The sequence below is a fragment of the Peromyscus eremicus genome, unplaced genomic scaffold (genome assembly GCF_949786415.1).
Source record: "Peromyscus eremicus unplaced genomic scaffold, PerEre_H2_v1 PerEre#2#chr22_unloc_1, whole genome shotgun sequence".
Taxonomy (NCBI): domain Eukaryota; kingdom Metazoa; phylum Chordata; class Mammalia; order Rodentia; family Cricetidae; genus Peromyscus; species Peromyscus eremicus.
Window position 1 is genome coordinate 7,252,804 of NW_026734286.1, and position 20,790 is coordinate 7,273,593.

At 39.6% G+C, this 20,790-nt stretch overlaps 2 protein-coding genes across 2 annotated transcripts in view; one reads left to right on the forward strand and one right to left on the reverse strand.

Moving 5' to 3' along the window:
* Window positions 1–20,790, forward strand: part of LOC131900701 (zinc finger protein 260-like) — a 409,697-nt gene that overhangs the window by 126,201 nt on the left and 262,706 nt on the right.
* LOC131900702 (zinc finger protein 260-like) lies at window positions 12,726–16,862 on the reverse strand. Its single transcript, XM_059252023.1, has 3 exons — window positions 16,748–16,862; window positions 16,485–16,545; window positions 12,726–15,879 (listed from the first exon to the last, which is right to left on the reverse strand). Exons 1-3 carry the CDS (start codon window positions 16,779–16,781, stop codon window positions 13,932–13,934), a joined length of 2,043 nt encoding a protein of 680 aa, XP_059108006.1. The 5' UTR covers window positions 16,782–16,862; the 3' UTR covers window positions 12,726–13,931.

The following is a 20,790-nucleotide window of genomic DNA, read 5'->3' on the forward strand; positions in this document are numbered from 1 at the left end:
GAAGAGAGGGAGCCCAATGATTGGCAGTCCTGGCTTTTACCCCAGGCATAGAACTGCCCTGACCTGCAGAGATTGACATTGATGCAGAACTTGGGGCTGGACTGCAAAGTCTTCCCTGAACTATTCCTGCACTCAGGAGGACGCTTTACTGGGGAATTAGGTTTTGCTATGTACTGAGAAAGGACAAAGGAAACCTGCCACTTTCTAGGCTAGCAATACCTCAGGCGTGCTGTAGAAAACGTGCTATGATTTTCATTTTTGTTAAAAAAAAAAATTATAATAAAAAAACACCTATACACTAATATGCACTCTCTTAAACTGTTGTTCTGTAGAAAAGGCCCATCAATGTAAATACAGGATTTAGAGAAGTAAACCCTACAAGATCAGAGTGAGCTTTTTACTTATAACTATATTTACTAGAAAGCCTCAATAGTCTAATGACTAAATTATATAAAATTTATATATTTAAATAAACACACACACACACACATATATTATTGCCTATTTGACATAGGAGTCTACTGTGGTGATATTGTGTCCCTCAACATATTGTGCACCCTAATAAACTTATCTGGGGTCAGAAAACAGAACAGCCACTAGATAGACTTAGAGGCCAGAAAATGATAGCACACACCCTTTAATCCTAGCCTTCCAGAGGCAGAGATCCATCCAGATCTCTGTGAGTTCAAAGCCACACTGGATAGAGCCAGGCATGGTGACACATGCCTTTAATCCCAGGAAGTGCTGGCAGGAAGCAGAAAGGTATGTAAGGCATGAAGACCAGGAACTAGTTTTTTAAGCTTTTAGCTTTCAACAGCAGTTCAGCTGAGATCCATTCGCATGAGGACTCAGAAGCTTTCAGTCTGAGGAAACAAGATCAGCTGAGGAATTGGCAAGGTGAGGTTGGATGTGGCTTGTTCTGTTTCTCTGATCTTTCAGCGTTCACCCCAATACTTAGTTCCGGCTTTGTTTTTATTAATAAGACCTTTTAAGATTCGTGTTACAGTCTACAGAGTTGTTTTCTCTTACTTCATCATTAGTGAAAATAAGTAAAGCAAATTAAGAATACTTATTTTTACATCATGTTTCTATTGTTTCATTTTCTTTATCAGGGTCTCACTCTGCGGCCCTGGCTGGAAAGGACCTCACTATGCAGACCAGGCTAGCCTAAAAATTATAAAGAGAAGTTTGCCTCTGCTGTAGAGTGCTAAGATTAAAGGCCTGCACCACCTTGCCTTACTGCTAGTAATTCTGCACAGTTACTAATAAAATAACCAGAAGCTAGGTGTGGCACACCATTGTACTATGAACTGAGGACACTGTTGCAGGAAGACCACTGTGAGATGTAGGCAAGCATATTATACATGAGACCCTGTCTCAAAGAGCAAATAGCAAACATGGGCAGCCCCTTACATCCAAACCATTTGGACCATTAGTGTCAATCTTTGTCCTGGAGTCCACATGGGACTATGGCACCCTGGCCTTTGTCCCCAAGTCCACTGTCCACTTTTTGACACCCTGTCTGGAACCTGTGACGGTGCTGAAGCAGCAGCCAGCAGCAGTGGCAATGGCATGAAGAATCCCTGTCCAGCTGCTTTACTGCTGTGCTCCACTGCTCTGTGGAGGAATTTTATCCTGTGCCCTGCTGCAGGCCTTCCACTGAGGATTCTTTAAAGCCACACGAACACTTGACTGGCATGTTCAGTCTGGGTCAATATATGATTTCTGGCCTGGCAATCACTTTCCTGGGGCTACTCATTTCTACCTGAACTTGGAATAGCAGGTGGAGTCACTTGACTTGCTAATACTGATTATGGAATGTTTGGGATGTTGTGGGCACAGAGGTCTGTGTACTCGCAAAGAAGCACTAACAGAACCAGGAAGTTAATCATACGTGGGTGTTTGCTCATTGGAGGAGATACAAATCAAATAACTGAATTCCATCCAGAAGACTATGGATTTTATTAATGACCTGGTGACCTTATTGCTATCTGTGGAGCAGACCTCACCAATGTTCTGTAGAATGATTATCCCAGAGTCTTCCCTCCTAGTCCACTAAGCATTTGAGGGGAGATGTCTGTAGCTAGAGTTTTCCTGCCTGGCCCACAGTCAGGGCAAATCTCTCTCACCTGCCAGTCCCACAGCCGCTCAGACCCAACCAAGTAAACACAGAGACTTATATTGGTTACAAACTGTATGGCCGTGGCAGGCTTCTTGCTAACTGTTCTTACAGCTTAAATTAATCCATTTCTATAAATTTATACCTTGCCACATGGCTCGTGGCTTACCGGCATCTTCACAAGCTGTTTCTCATCATGGCGGCTGGCAGTGTCTCTCTGACTCAGCCTTCCACTTCCCAGCTTTATTCTCCTCCTTGTCCCGCCTACACTTCCTGCCTAGCCAATGGCCAATCAGTGTTTTATTTATCGACTAATTAGCAACACATTTGCCATACATCCCACAGCAGATGTCTCGTACTCTATGGCCTGCTGACATCTATGCTTTCTTGGTCACAGATCACACTAGACTCTAGTCCTTTTTGCTATAGAACCCACACTCATGGTCACATGTACTTTGTAAAGGAGTCTCTATGTCATCACATCTTAAGCTTTATTGTGCACCTGGAATTGGACTGATTGTTGCCTAGAAACCTTTTCCCAAATTGCACTGTGTTTTAAATATGCTGACAGTGATTTACCTGGTAATAGTCTCCCTGAAGTCTGATCCAGATTGAAGAAGTCAGTATGCACTGGATTTTCATTCTCATCATCAGGGACCCCCATAACTGGTGCCCCATTTGGTGCACATGATCCTTGGAGAAGATGAGAAGAGTTTACCATAAATAGAAATAATGATAAGGGGTCATGTCCTTAAATTGAGTGGGACTAAATATGGGCTCTTCTCAGTTATATGAGACAAAGCATTTTGAACAATTATTGAAATATTTGTTAAGTTCCAGAGGAACAAAATATTCAGAGCTACAGGTCCACACACTTTAGAATGTATAGGACCTAAAGCAATGACAGACCACGAAAAGGAGGATAATAAAGTGCTGAAGACCACATGAGGACCACTGCTGCTTGACAGAGTTCCAACATTTCAACATTGTGGATCACAATTCTCCACTAACTTTTTACTTTCATTTTTAATAATTCTCACTGTATCTTATAGGTGTTTCCTTAGGCCTTTTCCTTTGGGAAATTCTGGGTGGGCTTCAGTGGAGGATGAAGGTGTATACAATGGGAACATCTTTAAACAAAATAATTCTTTGAACAAAATCCCTGCCACTGTGAAACCATATACCATGATAACTCTGCCTACTCCTAAACAGGTTAACACAAGCTGCTATAAAAGTCAGATGAGTAACATATGCTTGATAAAGAAGATTTATTTGACAAATAAAATTTTTTTATAAATAATGTGCATTTCATAATCAAGATTTATAATTTCCTAAAGTCTGTTTTGTTCACAGTAATATTTGTCTACCTTTGTCTTTGCTAACGTTAAGCATTAGCTATTGGATAAACTAAGCAACATTCTATAATAGAAGGGATGGTCACTTGAGAAAGTCCTTTTCCCAAGATCAGACATTTAAACAAAAGCTGACATTTCCACAAGGGCTGGGATAAAGTTTCTGCTTGCTATAAAGGGAGCCATTCTCCTTATCTCTGGCAAGAGGAACTAGCTGCCCTTCCATTAACACATGACTGTGGTGTCTATTAACTCCTCATGGTCCATGCTAGCTCCCTCAATCCCTGCTCACAAGCCCCAACCCAGCACACAAGCCCCCTTCTTCCCATTCCCAGTTACTCCTTTGTGCAATTGTAGAGTATGAAAGTGTAGCCTTCTTTAATAAAGCAGCAGCTGTTCAGATTCCCCCTCAGATCCTGTTCAGCCTCCTGCCCTCAGCAACTCCACACCTCCACTTTTGGACCTGAACCTTGACAGAGCTGGACTCTGGCAATAAAGTCCCGGTCAAATGGTTTTTATAAAGGGAAGGGAGAGAATTTTCTGTTGGACACATCTTGGCCACGAAGGCTGAATGGTTTCCAGACCTTTAGGCTTCCAGGCCAGCCATGGACCTTTGGGACTTGTCCTTTGTTAGGATCTGACTGAAACTCAGAACTCTTCTCCTAATCCTTTAGTTAATGCTTAAATGAATGCTTAATTTTCATAGTATATGAACTAACAGAGCAAACTTTATAATTTTGAACTGTATCACTGGATGTGCTTGAATGAAAAAAAAAAAGAAATGAAAAGGACACGGCTGCTCCTAGGTATGGTGGAGGAGAAAGTTTATTGTAGTTGTGTGGGAGAGCATAGTCAGAGGGAGGGATATCTGGGGGAGTCCAGAGTGGATAAGACCAGACTGAGCTGGGTCATGTGGAGAGAGTGGGAGGGGAAGGGAAGAGATGGGAACCGGGTGGAGCAGTCAGGAGGCCAAACATACAAAAGAGACAGGTGACCAAAATGTCTAAACTACATATGGAAGAGCCTCTGGGGGAAGGATAGCCCAGCCCCTGGGCAGAAGAATTCAGGGTAGGGGGTTCAGTATGCTAGACATACCCTGTAACAGGTAGAGACTGAAGGATTCTGGGAGAAATTGGTGACCAAATCCAGATTTGGTATGATAAAAAGTCACCCCAGCCATTTGTCCCAGTCTTGAAACTTAACATTCCAGCCTTTTGTTGATAGAAAATCAGGCAGCAGTTAGAGCAGTCTGTAGCATTTAATTGCTTGGAAATCTGCTGGAAGAGATATGCATTAGCAACAGAAGATAAACCTGAGGAGGTTAGGGGGGATATTTGTTTCTTAGGTCTCCATTTGAAACTTTTAGGCCCATGGTCCTTGTCACTTTGGGAGGGGAGTCCCAAGACCATGGACAGGGGAAGATTCCACCCTCACGAATAGTCAGGTGGGGAAGCAGGCTGTTGATTGACAAGAGTATATATCTGGAGTCCATTTGACATACAAGAGGTGGGTCGAAGTAGATGGCCTGAAGCTTACAAGACTTTTTTAAGTTATAAAAAGAGGTACAAGTTTTAGATATGTTAGCATTACTACTGTTGTAAGCTGTACTGAAATCCACATTGTAGGAAGAGCAGTAGACTCATGCCCTTGTGTCACAGTAAAAGCTTGGGGACCCAAAAATGATTCTGGGTTAAAAGCATGAATGGTCTTTAAGGCAAACCTAGAGAGAACAGAAACATTCTGTGGAGCAGAAGGGCAATAGCTCACTTGGTCTTGATTTTAAATATGAAAAAAAGCAGGGCCTCTTTTCTCTATCCAGAATACTGGATACATATAGATTATTCTGGTGTTTTAGCTCAATAAGAACTTTTAAGTCTATACTTACTAAACAACCAAATGGAATTTAAAATCTCGAGCTTGTGACTATGACAATGGAAGCAAAGCTTTCCCAGAGCTACATTAATAACTTATCAGAACTTCATTGATTAATAAGACTTTGAGCTTTGAAGTCTTAACATAAATGTAGCATGGTGAGAGACAGAAATTTGAAGGATTATTCATTTTTTTATATACCTTAAATCAATATCTTATCACAATTTAAATTTTGACGTCCTCACACCTTACATACACTTGCATTTACACAACTCAAAACCCCTTTTCTTAGACCTTAAAACATTTCAAATATCTTCAAAGCTTAAGCTTTACATGTTACACCTTTTTCTATCTAAACATTCACAATGAGATAGAGTTCATTGTAACACAATTATCCTTTAAACAAAATAGTAAAAAATTTACACTGAAGTACGTTTTGTGAGTTTATCTCCTTTGGAGTCTGATAGCAGGGTAAATGGTGACTAGACTCATTAGTAACTCCAGGAAAGTGAGGCCTGTGGGCACATTTTTACATATGAAGAGAACTGAGAAGGCAGCTGAAGTCTTGGGAAAGCAGCTGGGTACTTGCTGCTGATAAAGCTACAGTCAGTCAATATCCTCAGAGATCTGAGGATACATTATAACTGGAAATATAATCTAAATGATCTATGTATCAAATAAAATGAGAGTGACACATTACCTATACAGGTTACCATAGACTTCAGTGTAGTCGGAAGATTTCTGCAGTCCCGCCTAGCCTGCGGTCCCACAAACACTTATAAAATAATTACTCAGAGGCTTACATTAATTACTAACTGTATGACCATGACCTATGACTCAATTTTCTTGCTAGCTCTTATAATTAAACTCAGTCCATTTCTATATGTCACCACTGTTCCATGGCTTTTCCTGTGTGCTCTTACATGCTGCTCCCTGGACAGCAGGATGGCTCCTCTGCCTTTCTTCTTCTTGTCTCTTTCCTGGATTTCCTGCCTGTTTCTAAGCTGCCTTGCCATAGGCCACACAGCTTTATTTATCAACCAATCAGAGCAACACATATTCACAGCATACAGAAAGATATCCCACAGCACTGCAGTGATCTCCACAGTTTCAGTGGGGACAGTAGTTTTAGGTCTTTGGCTATCATACAAGACAGCATAGGTGTAGCAAGAGCCAACAAATGTATACATGTCAATTTATTAAGGGGTGCAATGGGAATACAGACTCACTAATACAAAGCAAGGTATACGCTCTACTGATCTGCTTCTGATCCAGCTGCCAATCTCCTCAAGTCCGATGGGGACCAACTGCAAGCCATTCTCCACCACCTGACCCAGTCTTGACAACTCAAGAATATGAATGACAACTCTCCCTCAGCTCTTAAGGGGTCACATATGCAGACAAAGTCACAGTCTAGGGCTTCTTCCCCAAAGTCACTGGCTAACTGGAATGAATTCCCACAATACATAGGACTTTGGCTGCCAGACCCAAGTCTGAGATTTTGTTCTGTGGGGGAGCAACTTGGGGGAATGACATTACTTTTACTAGGCAAAGTATGGCAACGAGTCAAAAAATATTCAGTTTGAGCAGAGCCCTGACAGCAGGTAAGGCATAGGTCAGTTCTCCCAGTGGTTAGTTGCTGTGGGATGGTCTTTCTGTATGCTGTGAATATGTATTATTCTTGTTGGTTGATAAATAAAGCTATTTTGTCCAAATGCCAGGTAGAATGAGGTTAGGCATTACATTCAAACTAAGTAATAGATGAGGAAGGGTGGGGTCAGGGCAGAACCTGCAAATATACATCAATGGATAGAAATGGGTTAATTTAAATGTAAGAGCTAACTAATAATATGTCTGAGCTATCAGCCAAATATTTATCATTAATATAAGCCTCTGAGTGGTTATTTGGGAATAGGCAGGTGGGAAAGATTCATCCCTTGACAGTGTTACCACAATCCAGACAGAGTTGCCCTGTGCCATCTATATTCTTTGGATACCTTAATGGTTCCATTTATGTTGTGGCAATTCTATCTACAATAGGGAGCTTAAACTTTTTTTTTTTTAAGTTTTTTGAGATAGGGTTTGTCTGTGTAGTTTTGGTGCCTGTCCTGGAACTCACTCTGTAGACAAGGATGGCCTCAAGAGCCTAAACATTTTAAATGCCATATTCTGCACATCTCTGAAGCATTTGAGCACCACCTGTCTATTAGGTATACCTGAATAGACAAACTTTGCTTGCTTCTAGTCACTTGTTTTAGGATTGAGTTTGAAAATATATACATGGGGATAAATAAGGCTTATTAATTAATTACATGAGTACTTAGAATGACTATAAGTATAGTTCTGAACATATTAAAGAATTTCATCATTTAAAAGGTGACTAATCATTAACTTATATTTCTTAATTATCTCTAAATGTTTACAATAAGTTAGGAGCTTTCATAAGACTAGGACTTTATGTTCCAATTGTATTTAAGGTGACTGACCATTAACTGGCATTTCTTAATTATCCTTAACAGGTTACAATAAGTGAGTAACTTGGTTTTTCCTTAAAATGATTTTGTATTGCAGCTCTTTTAGTATCAAAATAAAACTTTTATGACTTGGTATAGTCCATAGAGAGACTGGCAACTTTACTGATCCTTTTATAGTGTACCATGAATGAAAATGGGTGCAGTAAAGAAACCAAAATACACACTCTGAGCATTAAAAGGTATTTTCATGTCTAGTTTATGGAGTTCTTTACATATTTTGGAGATCAGCCCTCTTTCAGATGTGGGGTTGGTGAAGATCTTTTCCCATTCTGTAGGCTGCTGTTTTGTCTCACTGACAGTGTCCTTTACCTCACAGAAGCTTTGGAGTTTCAGGGCATCCCATTTATTAACTGTAGATCTCTGTGTCTGTGTGACTGGTGTTGTAATCAGGTAGTAGCTTCTATGCCAATGCATTCAAGGCTACTTCCCACTTTTTCTTCTACCAGGTTGGTTGTAAATGGATTTATGTTGAGGTGTTTGATCCATATGGTCATGAATTTTCTCAGGAATACACAAGGATGACCTCAGCTAAGACCCTTAGAGCAATAGTAGAGAGGGTGCCTGAAGTGGCCATCTACTGTGATCAGATTGGTGACTACCCTAATTGTCATCAGAGAGCCTTTATGCAGTAACTGATGGAACAGATGCAGAGATCCACAGGCAAGCACTAGGACAAGTTCCAGAAATCCTCCTGAAGAAAGGGAGGAGGGATTGTATGAGCCAGGGGGTCATGGTCATGTTGGAGAAACTTACAGAGACAGCTGACCTGAACTGGTAGGTTATAAACTCTGGGCCAACAATTAGGGTTCCTTTATGGGACCAACCTAGGCCCTCTGCATGTGTATGATAGCTGTGTAGTTTGGTCTATTTGTAAGTCTCCTAGCAATGAGATCAGGACCTATCTCTGGTGCTTATCTGGCTTTGGGAATCTGTTCCTCTTGCTGGATTACCTCAACCAGCCTTGATCTATTGGAGGATCTCAGTCCTGCCTCAACTTGATATGCTATGTTTTGTTCAAGACCATGGGTGTCTTGTCACTTTCTGAATGGAGACAGAGAAGTGGATGGGAAAAGGAATAGATTGGTGGTGGTGGTAGGGGAAGTAACGGGAGGAGGGCATGGAGGAAAATCTATAGTTAATATGTAAAATAAATTTAAAAAGTTAAACAAAAGTTTTATATATAGAAGGCAATATGTTTCTATATAAGCACACATTTGTGGAATTATCAAGTAGCTATTTATAAAAACAAAACAAAAAAAACGAGAGGACTAATGTGAAAGAAAAAGAAAGTTGCAGAAGGATTGTGAATGTAGAAAGGATATAGCAGGAGGAAACATTTGGAATGAGGGACTTGAGTCTGGAGTCTACTTAACAGAAAGTTGGAATGGATGAATCATTAGCTTTTGGAGACAGGAATGGAAAGGAGACAAAAAGTGGAAAAAAGGCTAAATGTGTTGCTTCACCTCAGTTTCCTTGCCATAAAAATAATAAATAAATAAATAAATAAATAAATAAATAAATAAATAAGATCTTATTGAAGCATGACAGTATACTGAACCACTGGCACATCCATCTCATGAAAACACTAGCAGGAGAAATCTGCATAGGAGGAAAGCCAGGAACAGCTGATTGCTCCTGGAAAAGGGCGGCACCTGTGACATTTCTTAGTGCTAATGTGTCCTGTGTTCATTATTATATCTTCTTTTAAACTTGAGAAGCAAATCTCCCAATTATTTTAGATTAGAATGAATTTTTACAAAGATAAATTCCTAAGGTTACAAAGTTATACTCAAACTAAGAAAAGTTAACTTAGAGATCTATGTCTAGAATTATAAAATCCTAATCTTATAAAAGCTACTAGCTTTTTTAAACTGTTAAAGAAAATTAAGACATGTAAATTAATGACCAATCACCATTTAAAAATCAAATCCTTTAAAGTGCTCAAAACTAAGTTTCTAGTTATACTGTGTACAAATTTTGATTCATTTTAAAAACAAGACTTGCCCTTCTATATATGTTCTCAAATTTAAGCCTAAAACAATTAACTAAAAGAAAAAAAAGTTGGCTTAAAAGCAGGTATACTTATTAGCTGGTTGCCTGATCAAATTATGTGTGGGTAAATATACTTATATTCCCCTTTCTCTTTATATATAAATTCAAGGTTTAATAGTATTTATTTTTAGATCTTAAAAGATAGTGTGTTGCCAGATTTTTCTTTGGGTCACCAGCTTGCAAAAACCAACATGGAGATTCATTATTAATTATCAAAACTTGGCCTATAGATTAGGCTTGTTCCTAGCTAGCTTTTATAACTCATATTAACTTACTTGTATTCATGTACTTGTTGTTATCACATGACTCTGTGGCTTTTACTTTCCTCCTGCATTTCTACCTCCCTCTTCTCGCTGGTGATTCTGCTGGTTTTCTTCCCAGAGACCTTTCTGTCCTGAGAAGTTCTGAGTAACTTCTTCCTGCCCAGCTGAGGGCCATTCAGCTCTTTATTAAACCAATCACAGTGACGCGTCTTCAGAGTGTAAAGGACTATTCTGCAGTAGCGTTCACTTTGAATTTCAGCCTTCTTTTTGCAAGTGGCTTTTAAATTTAAATCACTTTAATTCTTATGTGCCTGCCTCTGTCTCCCAACTGTTGGGCATAAAGGAATGTGCCTTCCAAGTGCTGGGATTAAAGGTATGAATCACCACCTCACTATGGATTCCTTATAATACTTATTCTTATAGGGTTGTCTTGGTTTAATTGTATTCTATGTTTTCCTTATTTTTTTAATGTAATAATTTTTGCTGATTTATTCTGAATTTTTTCCCTGGAAAATTTTAATATTCTAGTCTTAATTAAACCTGATGCCAATTTGCCCACTATTTCATTATTTTCAGATGTTTTCTCTGTCTTGCCATATGAGATACATAAAATTTCATGTCTTTGCTAAGTTTTGCTGGGTGCTGCCATTTCATTTATGACTCCCATGACCCGATATCTTTGTACATTCACACAAAGAGCACACATAAAATGATACAACTGGGGGCATGTGTTACGATTCTGGGGGTAAAGATACTTGCTGCCAAGCCTGTTTTTCTACCTGAGATCCATCCCTGGGAACCACATGGTTGAAGGAGAAAATGGATTCAGGTAAGTTGTCCTCAGATTCCCACACATGCATGCTCTCACCTCTACATTAACAAATACATGCAGTCTTAAAATCTTTATAAGGGTACACATGGGATATGTGGGTTCAAATCCTGGCTTATGATCTATTTACTGCCTTGTGATTTTGTGAGAGTGGCTTCACCTCCCTGTGCCTATGTAAGCACAGCACACTTGTTACCATGGTTACAATAACCAATTGGAGCATCAATACCCAGAATTACTCTAGCACAGACTCTCCTCCTTTTCTCTATGCCTCAGCTTCTCATGTGAGAAGTAGGATTTTGCAATATCTTGCTATCTGGGAGGTTTTTGAGTTTTGTGTAATCTGAGCTTAGTGTGCCCCGACAGTGAGCAGGAGGGAAGCCTCCTTTTCGCCATTCTCCTTGTCCTTGTCCAGGGACTCCTGGGCACAGCTCTGGCCCTGGCATGCTCACTCACCCTCTATATGAGGCCACTGAAGTTGCAGCTGAACCATGACAGGGTGGGCCTAGGTAGTGTATATCTCTCTCTTCATAAGCAATGCCTCACACTGCATTTGTGGCCCTAGCCCACATAAGACTCTCAGAATATTTCAAACCTAAGTGGATTAGATCCTGGGCCTGTTCCTATCCTTCCATGCTGAATTGATGGCATTCTACATCAAAGAAGGTTCTGGATTCCAACCTGACCCTAGGAACACTCTGATCTTGTCATGCACCTCTGGCTACTAGCTGTGCATATCCAGTCACATAGTTAAGCCCCTCTGCACTCTGGCTTGCTCACTCAGTAGTCCAGTCCTTTTCTCCAGGTACTTAGGCCGCTGAGGCCAAGGGGCAGGATTCAAGGGCTACAGTGTGAGTTCTAGGCCAGTCTAGGCAACTGAGATAGACTCTGTCTCAAAACACACAATTTCTTTTAAGGAAAGTTTTTGTTTGTTTGCAGTTTTTGTTTTTGAGACAAGATCTCAGTGTGGACCTGAATATGAACAACTCAGCTACATCAATGCTTTCACATCAGATGGCAGTCATTGGATAGAATACTTGCTCAGCATACACAAGACTTCTGCATAAACAGGGCATGGTAGTTGTTATCATTTCTGACAATCTACCTGCTTCCAGAGTCCCATGATGCACATGCGCTATTAGCATTCAGGCAAAATGTTTAGACACTCCATATCTTACCTCCTATGTAATCCGTTTGCAGCGTGGCCATGTAATATATACACATGCATGGCATGGTTTCATAACCTCCCATTCGCATGCTGGAGGTCGTCCTTAAAAGCAGATTCCCTCTTTTAAGAAAACCCCCATTCCCTCCCACTTCCTGTCCATTTCTCTCTGGCAAGCCTGCTGCATCAGCCCCATCTTTCCTATCCTCCCTCACAAAACTCTTAAAGTGGGCTTTGTTGTTTCTCATGTTCTGTTCCTGAACCCAGTAAGTAACACTGGTGTTGAGACCAAACAGGCTCTCGTGGCACCCTCATGCCAGAATCCTGAACTGAGGTCAGTTCATCTATAACTGCCCATTTTCCATCTGCCTGGCCACTGCATCTCTTTGCACAACACTGGCTATTTCAGTGGGTGAGTTTTCCTTCTACCAGTTGGCATAAACATTTTCTTTTTTCTTTCTTTCTTTTTTTTAAAAAGATTTATTTATTATTCATACAGTGTTCTGCCTGCATGCCAGAAGAGGGTGCCAGATCTCATTATAGAAGGTTGTGAGTCACCATGTGGTTGCTGGGAATTGAACTCAGGACCTCTGGAAGAGCAGTTGGTGCTCTTAACCTCTGAGCCATCTCTCCAGCCCTCCTATCCCCCACAATAAAACTCTTAAAGTGGGTTTTGTTGTATCTTGTGGTCCGTTCTCATGCCTGGTAAATAACAGCAGTGAAACCTGTCATCCCAGTAATTGGAGGTGGAAGCAGAAAGGTCTTAAGTTCAAGGTCAGCCTGAACTTGATAAGCCTGTTTTAAAAACAAAACCTAAAAACAATGATTAACAAAAGAACTATCAGGGCTCAGTGGATGTTGTGGCATGGTAGAAGCAGGTAAAGGTGCTTGAAGCCAAGGCTGATGCTTTGGTCCTAAGGACCTGAGTGGTAGAAAGGGAAGACTGGGTCACACAGGCTATCATCTGATTTCAAACTATAATATGCACTCACAAAGATAAGAATAATAAATTAAATCTTAAAAGAAACAAAAAGGGATGAGAGATGATTTAGTAGTTTAGTACCTGGTGTGAACTGCATGGATACCATTGCTATTTCACAAAGTTCCAGCACTTTGACATTACAGATCTTAAATTTCCAGCATCTTTTACCTTTTAGTTTTAATAATTCTCACTAATTATGTTATGAAGTTTCCTTAAGCCTTTTCCTGTGGAAATTTTTTTGTGGACTTTTTAATGGCAAGTCTCTTTAAACATAATTCTTGGAAAAAATCCCCACCACCATGGAATCATAGATATAGCATGATAACTATGCCTACGCCCACACAAGAATCCCTATTGTGTCTCCCTGATTACACCAAGAATAGGAAACTTAAAGATGTACTAACTGGATACACATAGTTCAAGGATGAAAGCACACTATGAAAGGGAACAATGGGCTTGGATCCAGAAAGGCATTAAGATACTTGCTGAATTTATCACTTTTTGCCTCAGGAAAAATGCTGTGATGAGGTTGATGGTTGGTTTCATCATGGAATCATTAAGTCTCCTTTCAACCTTTCTTGAGTCTAAACTAATGTTCAGTTATAGAGTATAAAGGGTATAGTCCTTTTTCAATAAAGCAACAGCTATCCTCATTCACCCTCAGATCACAGCAATCTTACTTTGTTATTGCCCGATCTCCTTTTTAGGACCTGAACCCCTATAGAGCAGGACTCCAGCAAACACCCCTTGTAGAAAACACAGTTCAGTTTCCAGCTCCCACATGGTAGCTCACATCTGAAATTACCACATTGATTACATCCATGTGGTACTGTCCAGTATGAATTCTTTTGTGACTAAGAAGACGACTCTTTGTTGCAAAGGATTTACCACATTGATTACATTCAAAGGGTTTCTCTCCAGTATGAATTCTTTCATGACTGAGAAGATACTTCTTCAGTGCAAAGGCTTTACCACATTGACTGCATTCATAAGGTTTTTCTCCAGTATGATTTCTTTCATGACCAAGAAGATTCTTCTTCGCTGCAAAGGATTTACCACATTCATTACATTCATAGGGTTTCTTATCAGTATGAATTATTTCATGACTGTGAAGACTACTCTTCTGGACAAAGGCTTTACCACATTGATTACATTCATAGGGTTTCTCTCCATGATGAATTCTTTCATGACTTTGAAGACTACTCTTTTGTGCAAAGGCTTTACCACATCGATTACATTCATAGGGTTTCTCTCCACTATGACTTCTTTCATGACTGTCAAGATTACCCTTTGTTGCAAAGGCTTTACCACATTGATTACATTCATAGGGTTTCTCTCCAGTATGAATTCTTTCATGACTGAGAAGATTACTCTTCTGTGCAAAGGCTTTACCACATTGATTACATTCATAAGGTTTCGCTCCAGAATGAGTTCTTTCATGGCTGAGAAGATTACTCTTCTTTGCAAAGGCTTTAACACACTGCTTACATTTATAGGGTTTCTCTCCAGTATGAATTCTTTCATGACTGAGAAGCTTATAATTCGCTGCAAAGGCTTTACCACATTGATTACATTCATAGGGTTTCTCTCCAGTATGACTTCTTTCATGATTGTGAAGACTACTCTTGCCTATAAAAGTTTTACCACATTGATTACATTCATAGGGTTTCTCTCCAGTATGAATTCTTTTATGACTGTGAAGACTACTCTTCTTTGTAAAGACTTTACCACATTGATTACATTCATAGGGTTTCTCTCCACTATGACTTCTTTCATGATTGTGAAGACTACTCTTCCGTGTAAAGGCATTACCACATTGATTACATTCATAGCATTTGTCTCCAGTATGATGCTTTTCATGACTGTGAAGACTACTCTTCTGGACAAAGGCTTTACCACATTGATTACATTCATAGGGTTTCTCTCCAGTATGAATTCTTTCATGACTGAGAAGACTACTCTTCTGGACAAAGGCTTTACCACACTGATTACATTCATAGGGTTTCTCTTCAGTATAACCTCTATTATGTATTTGAAGATAAGTGGGACATGGAAAGGCTTTGTCACATTGCTGATATTCATACCTTTTCTCTCTAGTTTGAATTCTATGTACTTGATGATGAAGACTGGGACATGCAATGGCTTTATAACTTTGATTGTACTCATAGGGTTTTCCTTCCAAATGAGTTCTTTGGTATACTTTTAAAGAGCAATCAGATCTAAAGTCTTTATCATGTTGAATACATTCATAGAGAGCCTCTTTATTATTGGGTGTTTGGTATGTTTGATGATGCCTGTAAAGGCTAAAGCCTTTAGTAGAAGACTCACATTTATTATTTTCTCTTCCCACATAAGATTTTTCACATCTTTGAAGAGAATTTGAAGAACTCAGAGTTTGACTACACTGATTGCATTCACAACATTTTCTTATACTGTGAGCCACACTACATGTGCACAGTGAACCAGTACAGTGAAATGCATTTCCATATTCCTGGTACTTATGAGGATTTTCTCCAATGAGAGTTTGTTGCTGAATTCCCACTGAAGTTGGAAAACCAATTAATTGTAAACTTGTATCACAGTCATCATGTCTTCTCATAGTGGGGACTTCTACATATCTTCCAATTGTTCTGAGAGAGACAGAACTACAATGCTTCTTTCCATACCCTTTATGTTCACATGGCTTGTATCTAGGGTGACAGATGATATACCTGGTTAAAAGAAGATAACAAATAAAAGGTTTTCATATTGCATTCACATAGTCAAATGTTTTGTGTGTCATACAGATGGGGAATAGAGATTCATGTTTGTACACCAAGACAACCTCCTGGTCTCTCACCAAGTGCTCCAGTCACTAAACTATGCTAAATCACTACTACAAGAAAATGAGGAACACTAGCTTTAATATGAAAGCTTTGCTTATAAAAGGTCTTGGACACACACTAATCCCCTCATCAATGTATATACCTTATATTATAATCGAATGGCATGACAGTAAGTGGATGGACAGTTCTACAACATGCTTCACACGTGGCTATGGTTAAAGCCATGACATCCATTATGGCATTGTTTCCTTGTCTTGTTTTAAAGGAATGCTTTGCAAACAGTGATCAGAGTCCTGACACTGGAGTACATGATGTGCAAATTTAATAATCATCACAAAGCTATGCTTATTTACTCAGTTGCTTTTCATTAAAAGTTCAGGGTATACACATAAAATACAAATAAATAAATAAATCTTTTTTTAAAAAAAAGTTCAGGGTACATTGACATTTCTTCAGACATACATATATATCAGCTTGCACATGAAAATTACCTTCCATTTCTTCTACAGCTCTGACAATGTTCTTCAATATTATGGTCTTCCCATTTGTATCCTAAAATACAGTACCAGAAAATGTGATATATTACTGGAAATTACGAACAATTGAAAGTACTGTTTTTCATGAACTTTAGAACAATGCCTGATTTATTCACCATTGTTTTCTTCTTTAACATTCATAATTATACGAGAGCACCAATCTCCAAGAAAGGCTTCTTTCCTTAAGTTAAAAAGTGACAGAAAGCCCACATTCTTACCTATAGAAGTGAGGTTCCAGTAGGTTTCCAACATCACATCTTTGTAGAGAATCTTCTGGGAAGGATCCAGCAAAGCCCATTCTTCATGAGTGAAGTTCACATGCACATCCTCATAGGTCACTGCATCCTAAAAGTCCCATATATATGTTCTTAATTGGAATAATGAGACTGACTGAATTGCAAATGTACACTTCATTGAGAATATATTTACATAATTCTCTGTGCTCAAAACAGTCTATGACATGGTTTAGTAAATATCAAATGCAGTCACCAACTCATTTTAAAAGGAAACAGAAAAAGAGGATGACACCTTCCATTTCTGTGCCCCGAATAGAATACGGCACATCAGGAGAAATGCCTAATAATATAGAGAGACATGCAACCTGAGTAACACTATAGTATACATCAGCAGAATAATTTTTATAAAAAATTATTAACTTCAAGAAAGGACAGACAATAAGGGTGGGGTGGTACACACCTCTAATCCCAAACCTCAGGAGGTAGAGACAGGTGAAACCCTGAGATTTCTAAGCCTGCCTGGTCTATGTATAGATTCCAGGACAGTCAAAGGTACATAGTAAGACCCTGTCTCTATAAAAAACAGAAAGCACTCAGGCCTCACTCAAAATTCCTCCATAGAGTTAAACATTCCTGCCTGTTCTGCACTTGTCTATCATAAGCTGGAGTGACCCCTATTGAACTGTAAGGCTAATAATTCCCAGGAAGCAAAGCATTTTTAAGAAGTTACTGACAGATCAATGAGTTCTCAAGAACATTAGTAAAGTAAATGCTGGTCCTAAAACAGTAAAACAAACACCAATAACAAAAGGGAGGGAGTATGTGAAGATGGGTCAACAGATAAGATTATCTGCTGTGCTGGCTGTGGTGGTGCCTACCTTTAATCCCAGTACTTGGGAGGCAGAGGTAGGCTGATCTTTGTGAGTTCAAGCCTGGTCTACAAAGTAAGTTCCAAGACAGCTAGGACTGTTACACAGAGAAACCCTGTCAAAAAAAAAAAAAAAAAAAAAAAAAAAAAAAAAAAAAAAAAAAAACCACAAAAAACAAAAAAAAATTAAAGAAAAAAAATACATCACGTTTCGCTTTTGAAGAGGTTCTAGATCATTTTCCAACACTCACTGGACGTGAACAACTATTCCTGACTCCAGGTCAAGAGAATCCAATGCTCTCTCTTCTGTCTTCAGTAAATGCCAGGAAGACAATTGGTAAACAAACACACACACACACACACACACACACACACACACACACACACACACGCAAAAGTTTCAGACATTTGAAAACAATATAAAAGTGTAAAAACATATACAAAGGTAGGGACAATATTACACATCGACAATTCAGTGATTCAGGAGATCACTATTAATTTCATGAATGAATGCATTCTGGCTCTGAAAAATGACACCAATGCCAAAGTTCAAAAGTCATGACATGGGTAAAGTTCTGAACAAGAGAAAATGCTACACGTACAAAAACCAGATTCTATCCACCAAAAATATAAACATAAAAATATCAGGCAAGAAATATGGATTGGCAGGAAGGGCAATTGCTTCTACTTCTTCCTTACACTATTTAAGAATGGAATGGAGTTTCTACCCTTGGTGATGGCATGCCTACATGAGAAGGAAGGGGGCTGCTCGCTTTCAACAAAACAAATAAATGTGGTGAGACTATATTCCTCTGGAAAGGCTCCTCCTACTAAGGGTTTTGTAAGTCACCAATGAAGGCCTACACCAAAGACAAATGCTCAAACTCAGCACACTACCTGCAAGGTGTTTCATTCAACCCTCAACATTTTGACACAGGTCATGACAAGCTCACCATCAAACTATGATGCAAACTGCATCTACTCTGATTTCAAAGATCCCCATATTATGTGATAGTCTCAACACTGTTTGAATGTCCACACTTTCCTCTAACATGCAAAGCAACCTCTTAACTATGACCTCATGTAATATCAAAACACAAATCACATCAACCCAATACACAAAGGGACAGAATATACATTTCCCTTTCAAGGAATTAAGGAAAGATTGGACCAAGGCAAGTTGGAAACCATGAAGGGTAAACACTAAATCCTGCAGCTCTGTGTCAGGTACCTGGGGCTTCAGTTTTAAAGGGTTTATATGGCTCTTACACCCTGCAACTTCTCATACATCTCTATCTTTGCTACTTCTACTTCCTACATGCAGCTATTCATGACATATGTGTCTCAACATATTGTTACCTCAAAATGAAACTGAGGCTTCATCTCATGGCTCAGTGTAAGGAAGTCTGACAATCTTCACTGAGGCTCATGAGCTCTAGACCCAACACTAAGACTGCAGGTTACTATTATCTTTAAGACATGGTGTACTTGTCTAAGCCACAGGTGACCTTGACTGTCATTTGTCATTTGATAGCCTTGAACTTGATATTCCTGCCTTAATTTCCAAGTCCTAGGATTATAAGCATATTCTACCACTCTGGGCTTCATGGTTGCAGTTTTTAAAGTGGTTAGAGCAGGGCTTCTTCATTCAGTGACACAAAGGAAATAAGGGATACATGAAAGTTGACCATTCCTGGCAAAGGGAAAAATAGGTGCAAAGGCAAAAGGCCCTAAGGTGATAATGTGCTTGACAACCCAAAGCACTGAAGCATGGTTAAGCAGTGTCAACAGAGAACCAGGAAAAACAGTGGACTTGGAAGGAGTTGACTTTACAAGGTATTTACTGTTAGGCCTTCGGTTTAGAGAATAAAGTGTATAGCAACATGACCTGCATTGTTGTTTAGATCTCTGGCACTTACAGCTGGCTTAGCAGTTAAAGAGCACTGCCAGCTTTTCCAGAGGATCCAGGTTTGATTCCTTGCAACCTCATGGAGACTCAATGATCAGAACTCCAGTTCCAGAAGATTCAATACCCTCTTCTGGCATTCTGAGACTGCAGACATTCACATGGTACATGGATATATATGCAGGAAAAACACTCATACACATTCCATCAATAATTTAAAGAAAAATGAAATAAAATAAAAGATCTGACTGCTGACTTAAAACATAAATGGTTGGAGAACTAGAGATCTGGGGGATGAGTTAGAATCAGATCACTTAGGGTCATTGCATAGCTCAGTAGTTACCAGGACTTGGTGTTCCTCCAAAGGGCCTGGGGTTTGTTTCCTAGCATGCACATGGTGGCTCAGGACCACCTCTAACTCCAGTTCAAGGTGATCAAACTCTTTTCTGGTCTATTTGGCATGAGGAATACACGCTGTACACAGGCATTTAAGCAGGAAACACATTCATATATAGCAACATTATAATTAAAACCCTATTAAAAAGAAAAAGATTATAGGATCTGAGGATGTAGCTCAGTTGGAAGCATACTTACCTAGCATGCATGAATCTCTCAGTTCAATTCCTAGTCTAAAAAGGGGACAAGGATAGTGTGGTGGTTAGAAAGAAAATCTCCTCCAAAGGGAGTGGCACTATTAGGAGATGTGTCATTGTTGGAGGAGGTGCGGTGTTGTTGAAAGAAGTGTGTCACTGTGGAGGTGGGCATTGAGGTGTCCATATATGCTCAAATTACTACCATTGTCTCAGCCCACTTCCTGTTTCCTTCCCTGCAAGATGTAAGACTCTCAACTCCTTCTCCAGCACCATGTCAGCCTGCATGCTGCCATGTCCCACCATGATGATAATGGAATAAACCTCTGTCTTGTAAGTGAGCCACTCCAATTAGATGATTTCCTTTGTAAGAATTACCATGGCCGTGGTGTCTCTTCACAGCAATAAAAACCCTAAGAGAGATTAGAATGGCTGTCATCCCAGCACTTGAGAGGTGGAAGTAGAAAGATCAGAAGTTCAAGGTCATTCATGGGTAAACAGGGAGTTTTTGGACAACCTGTGCAATGAGACCTTGCCTCAAGAAATAAGAACACAAAAAGATTCACCCAAGAATATCCCAGGAGAAAGAAGAGCAAAGCACTTGGGATCCAGGTCACAAAAGAGTTGTGAAAGGCCACAAGTCTGGAATAGGTATCGATTC

Bases quoted from the DNA above. Each gene is read 5' to 3' on its own strand.
- LOC131900702 (XM_059252023.1), bottom strand. From the start codon at position 16,781: ATGTTGGAAACCTACTGGAACCTCACTTCTATAG. The intron at 16,546-16,747 runs GTAAGAATGTGG...ACTGTATTTTAG, and splicing joins CTGGAACCTCACTTCTATAG to GATACAAATGGGAAGACCAT. The intron at 15,880-16,484 runs GTAATTTTCATG...TCTTTTAACCAG, and splicing joins AGCTGTAGAAGAAATGGAAG to GTATATCATCTGTCACCCTA.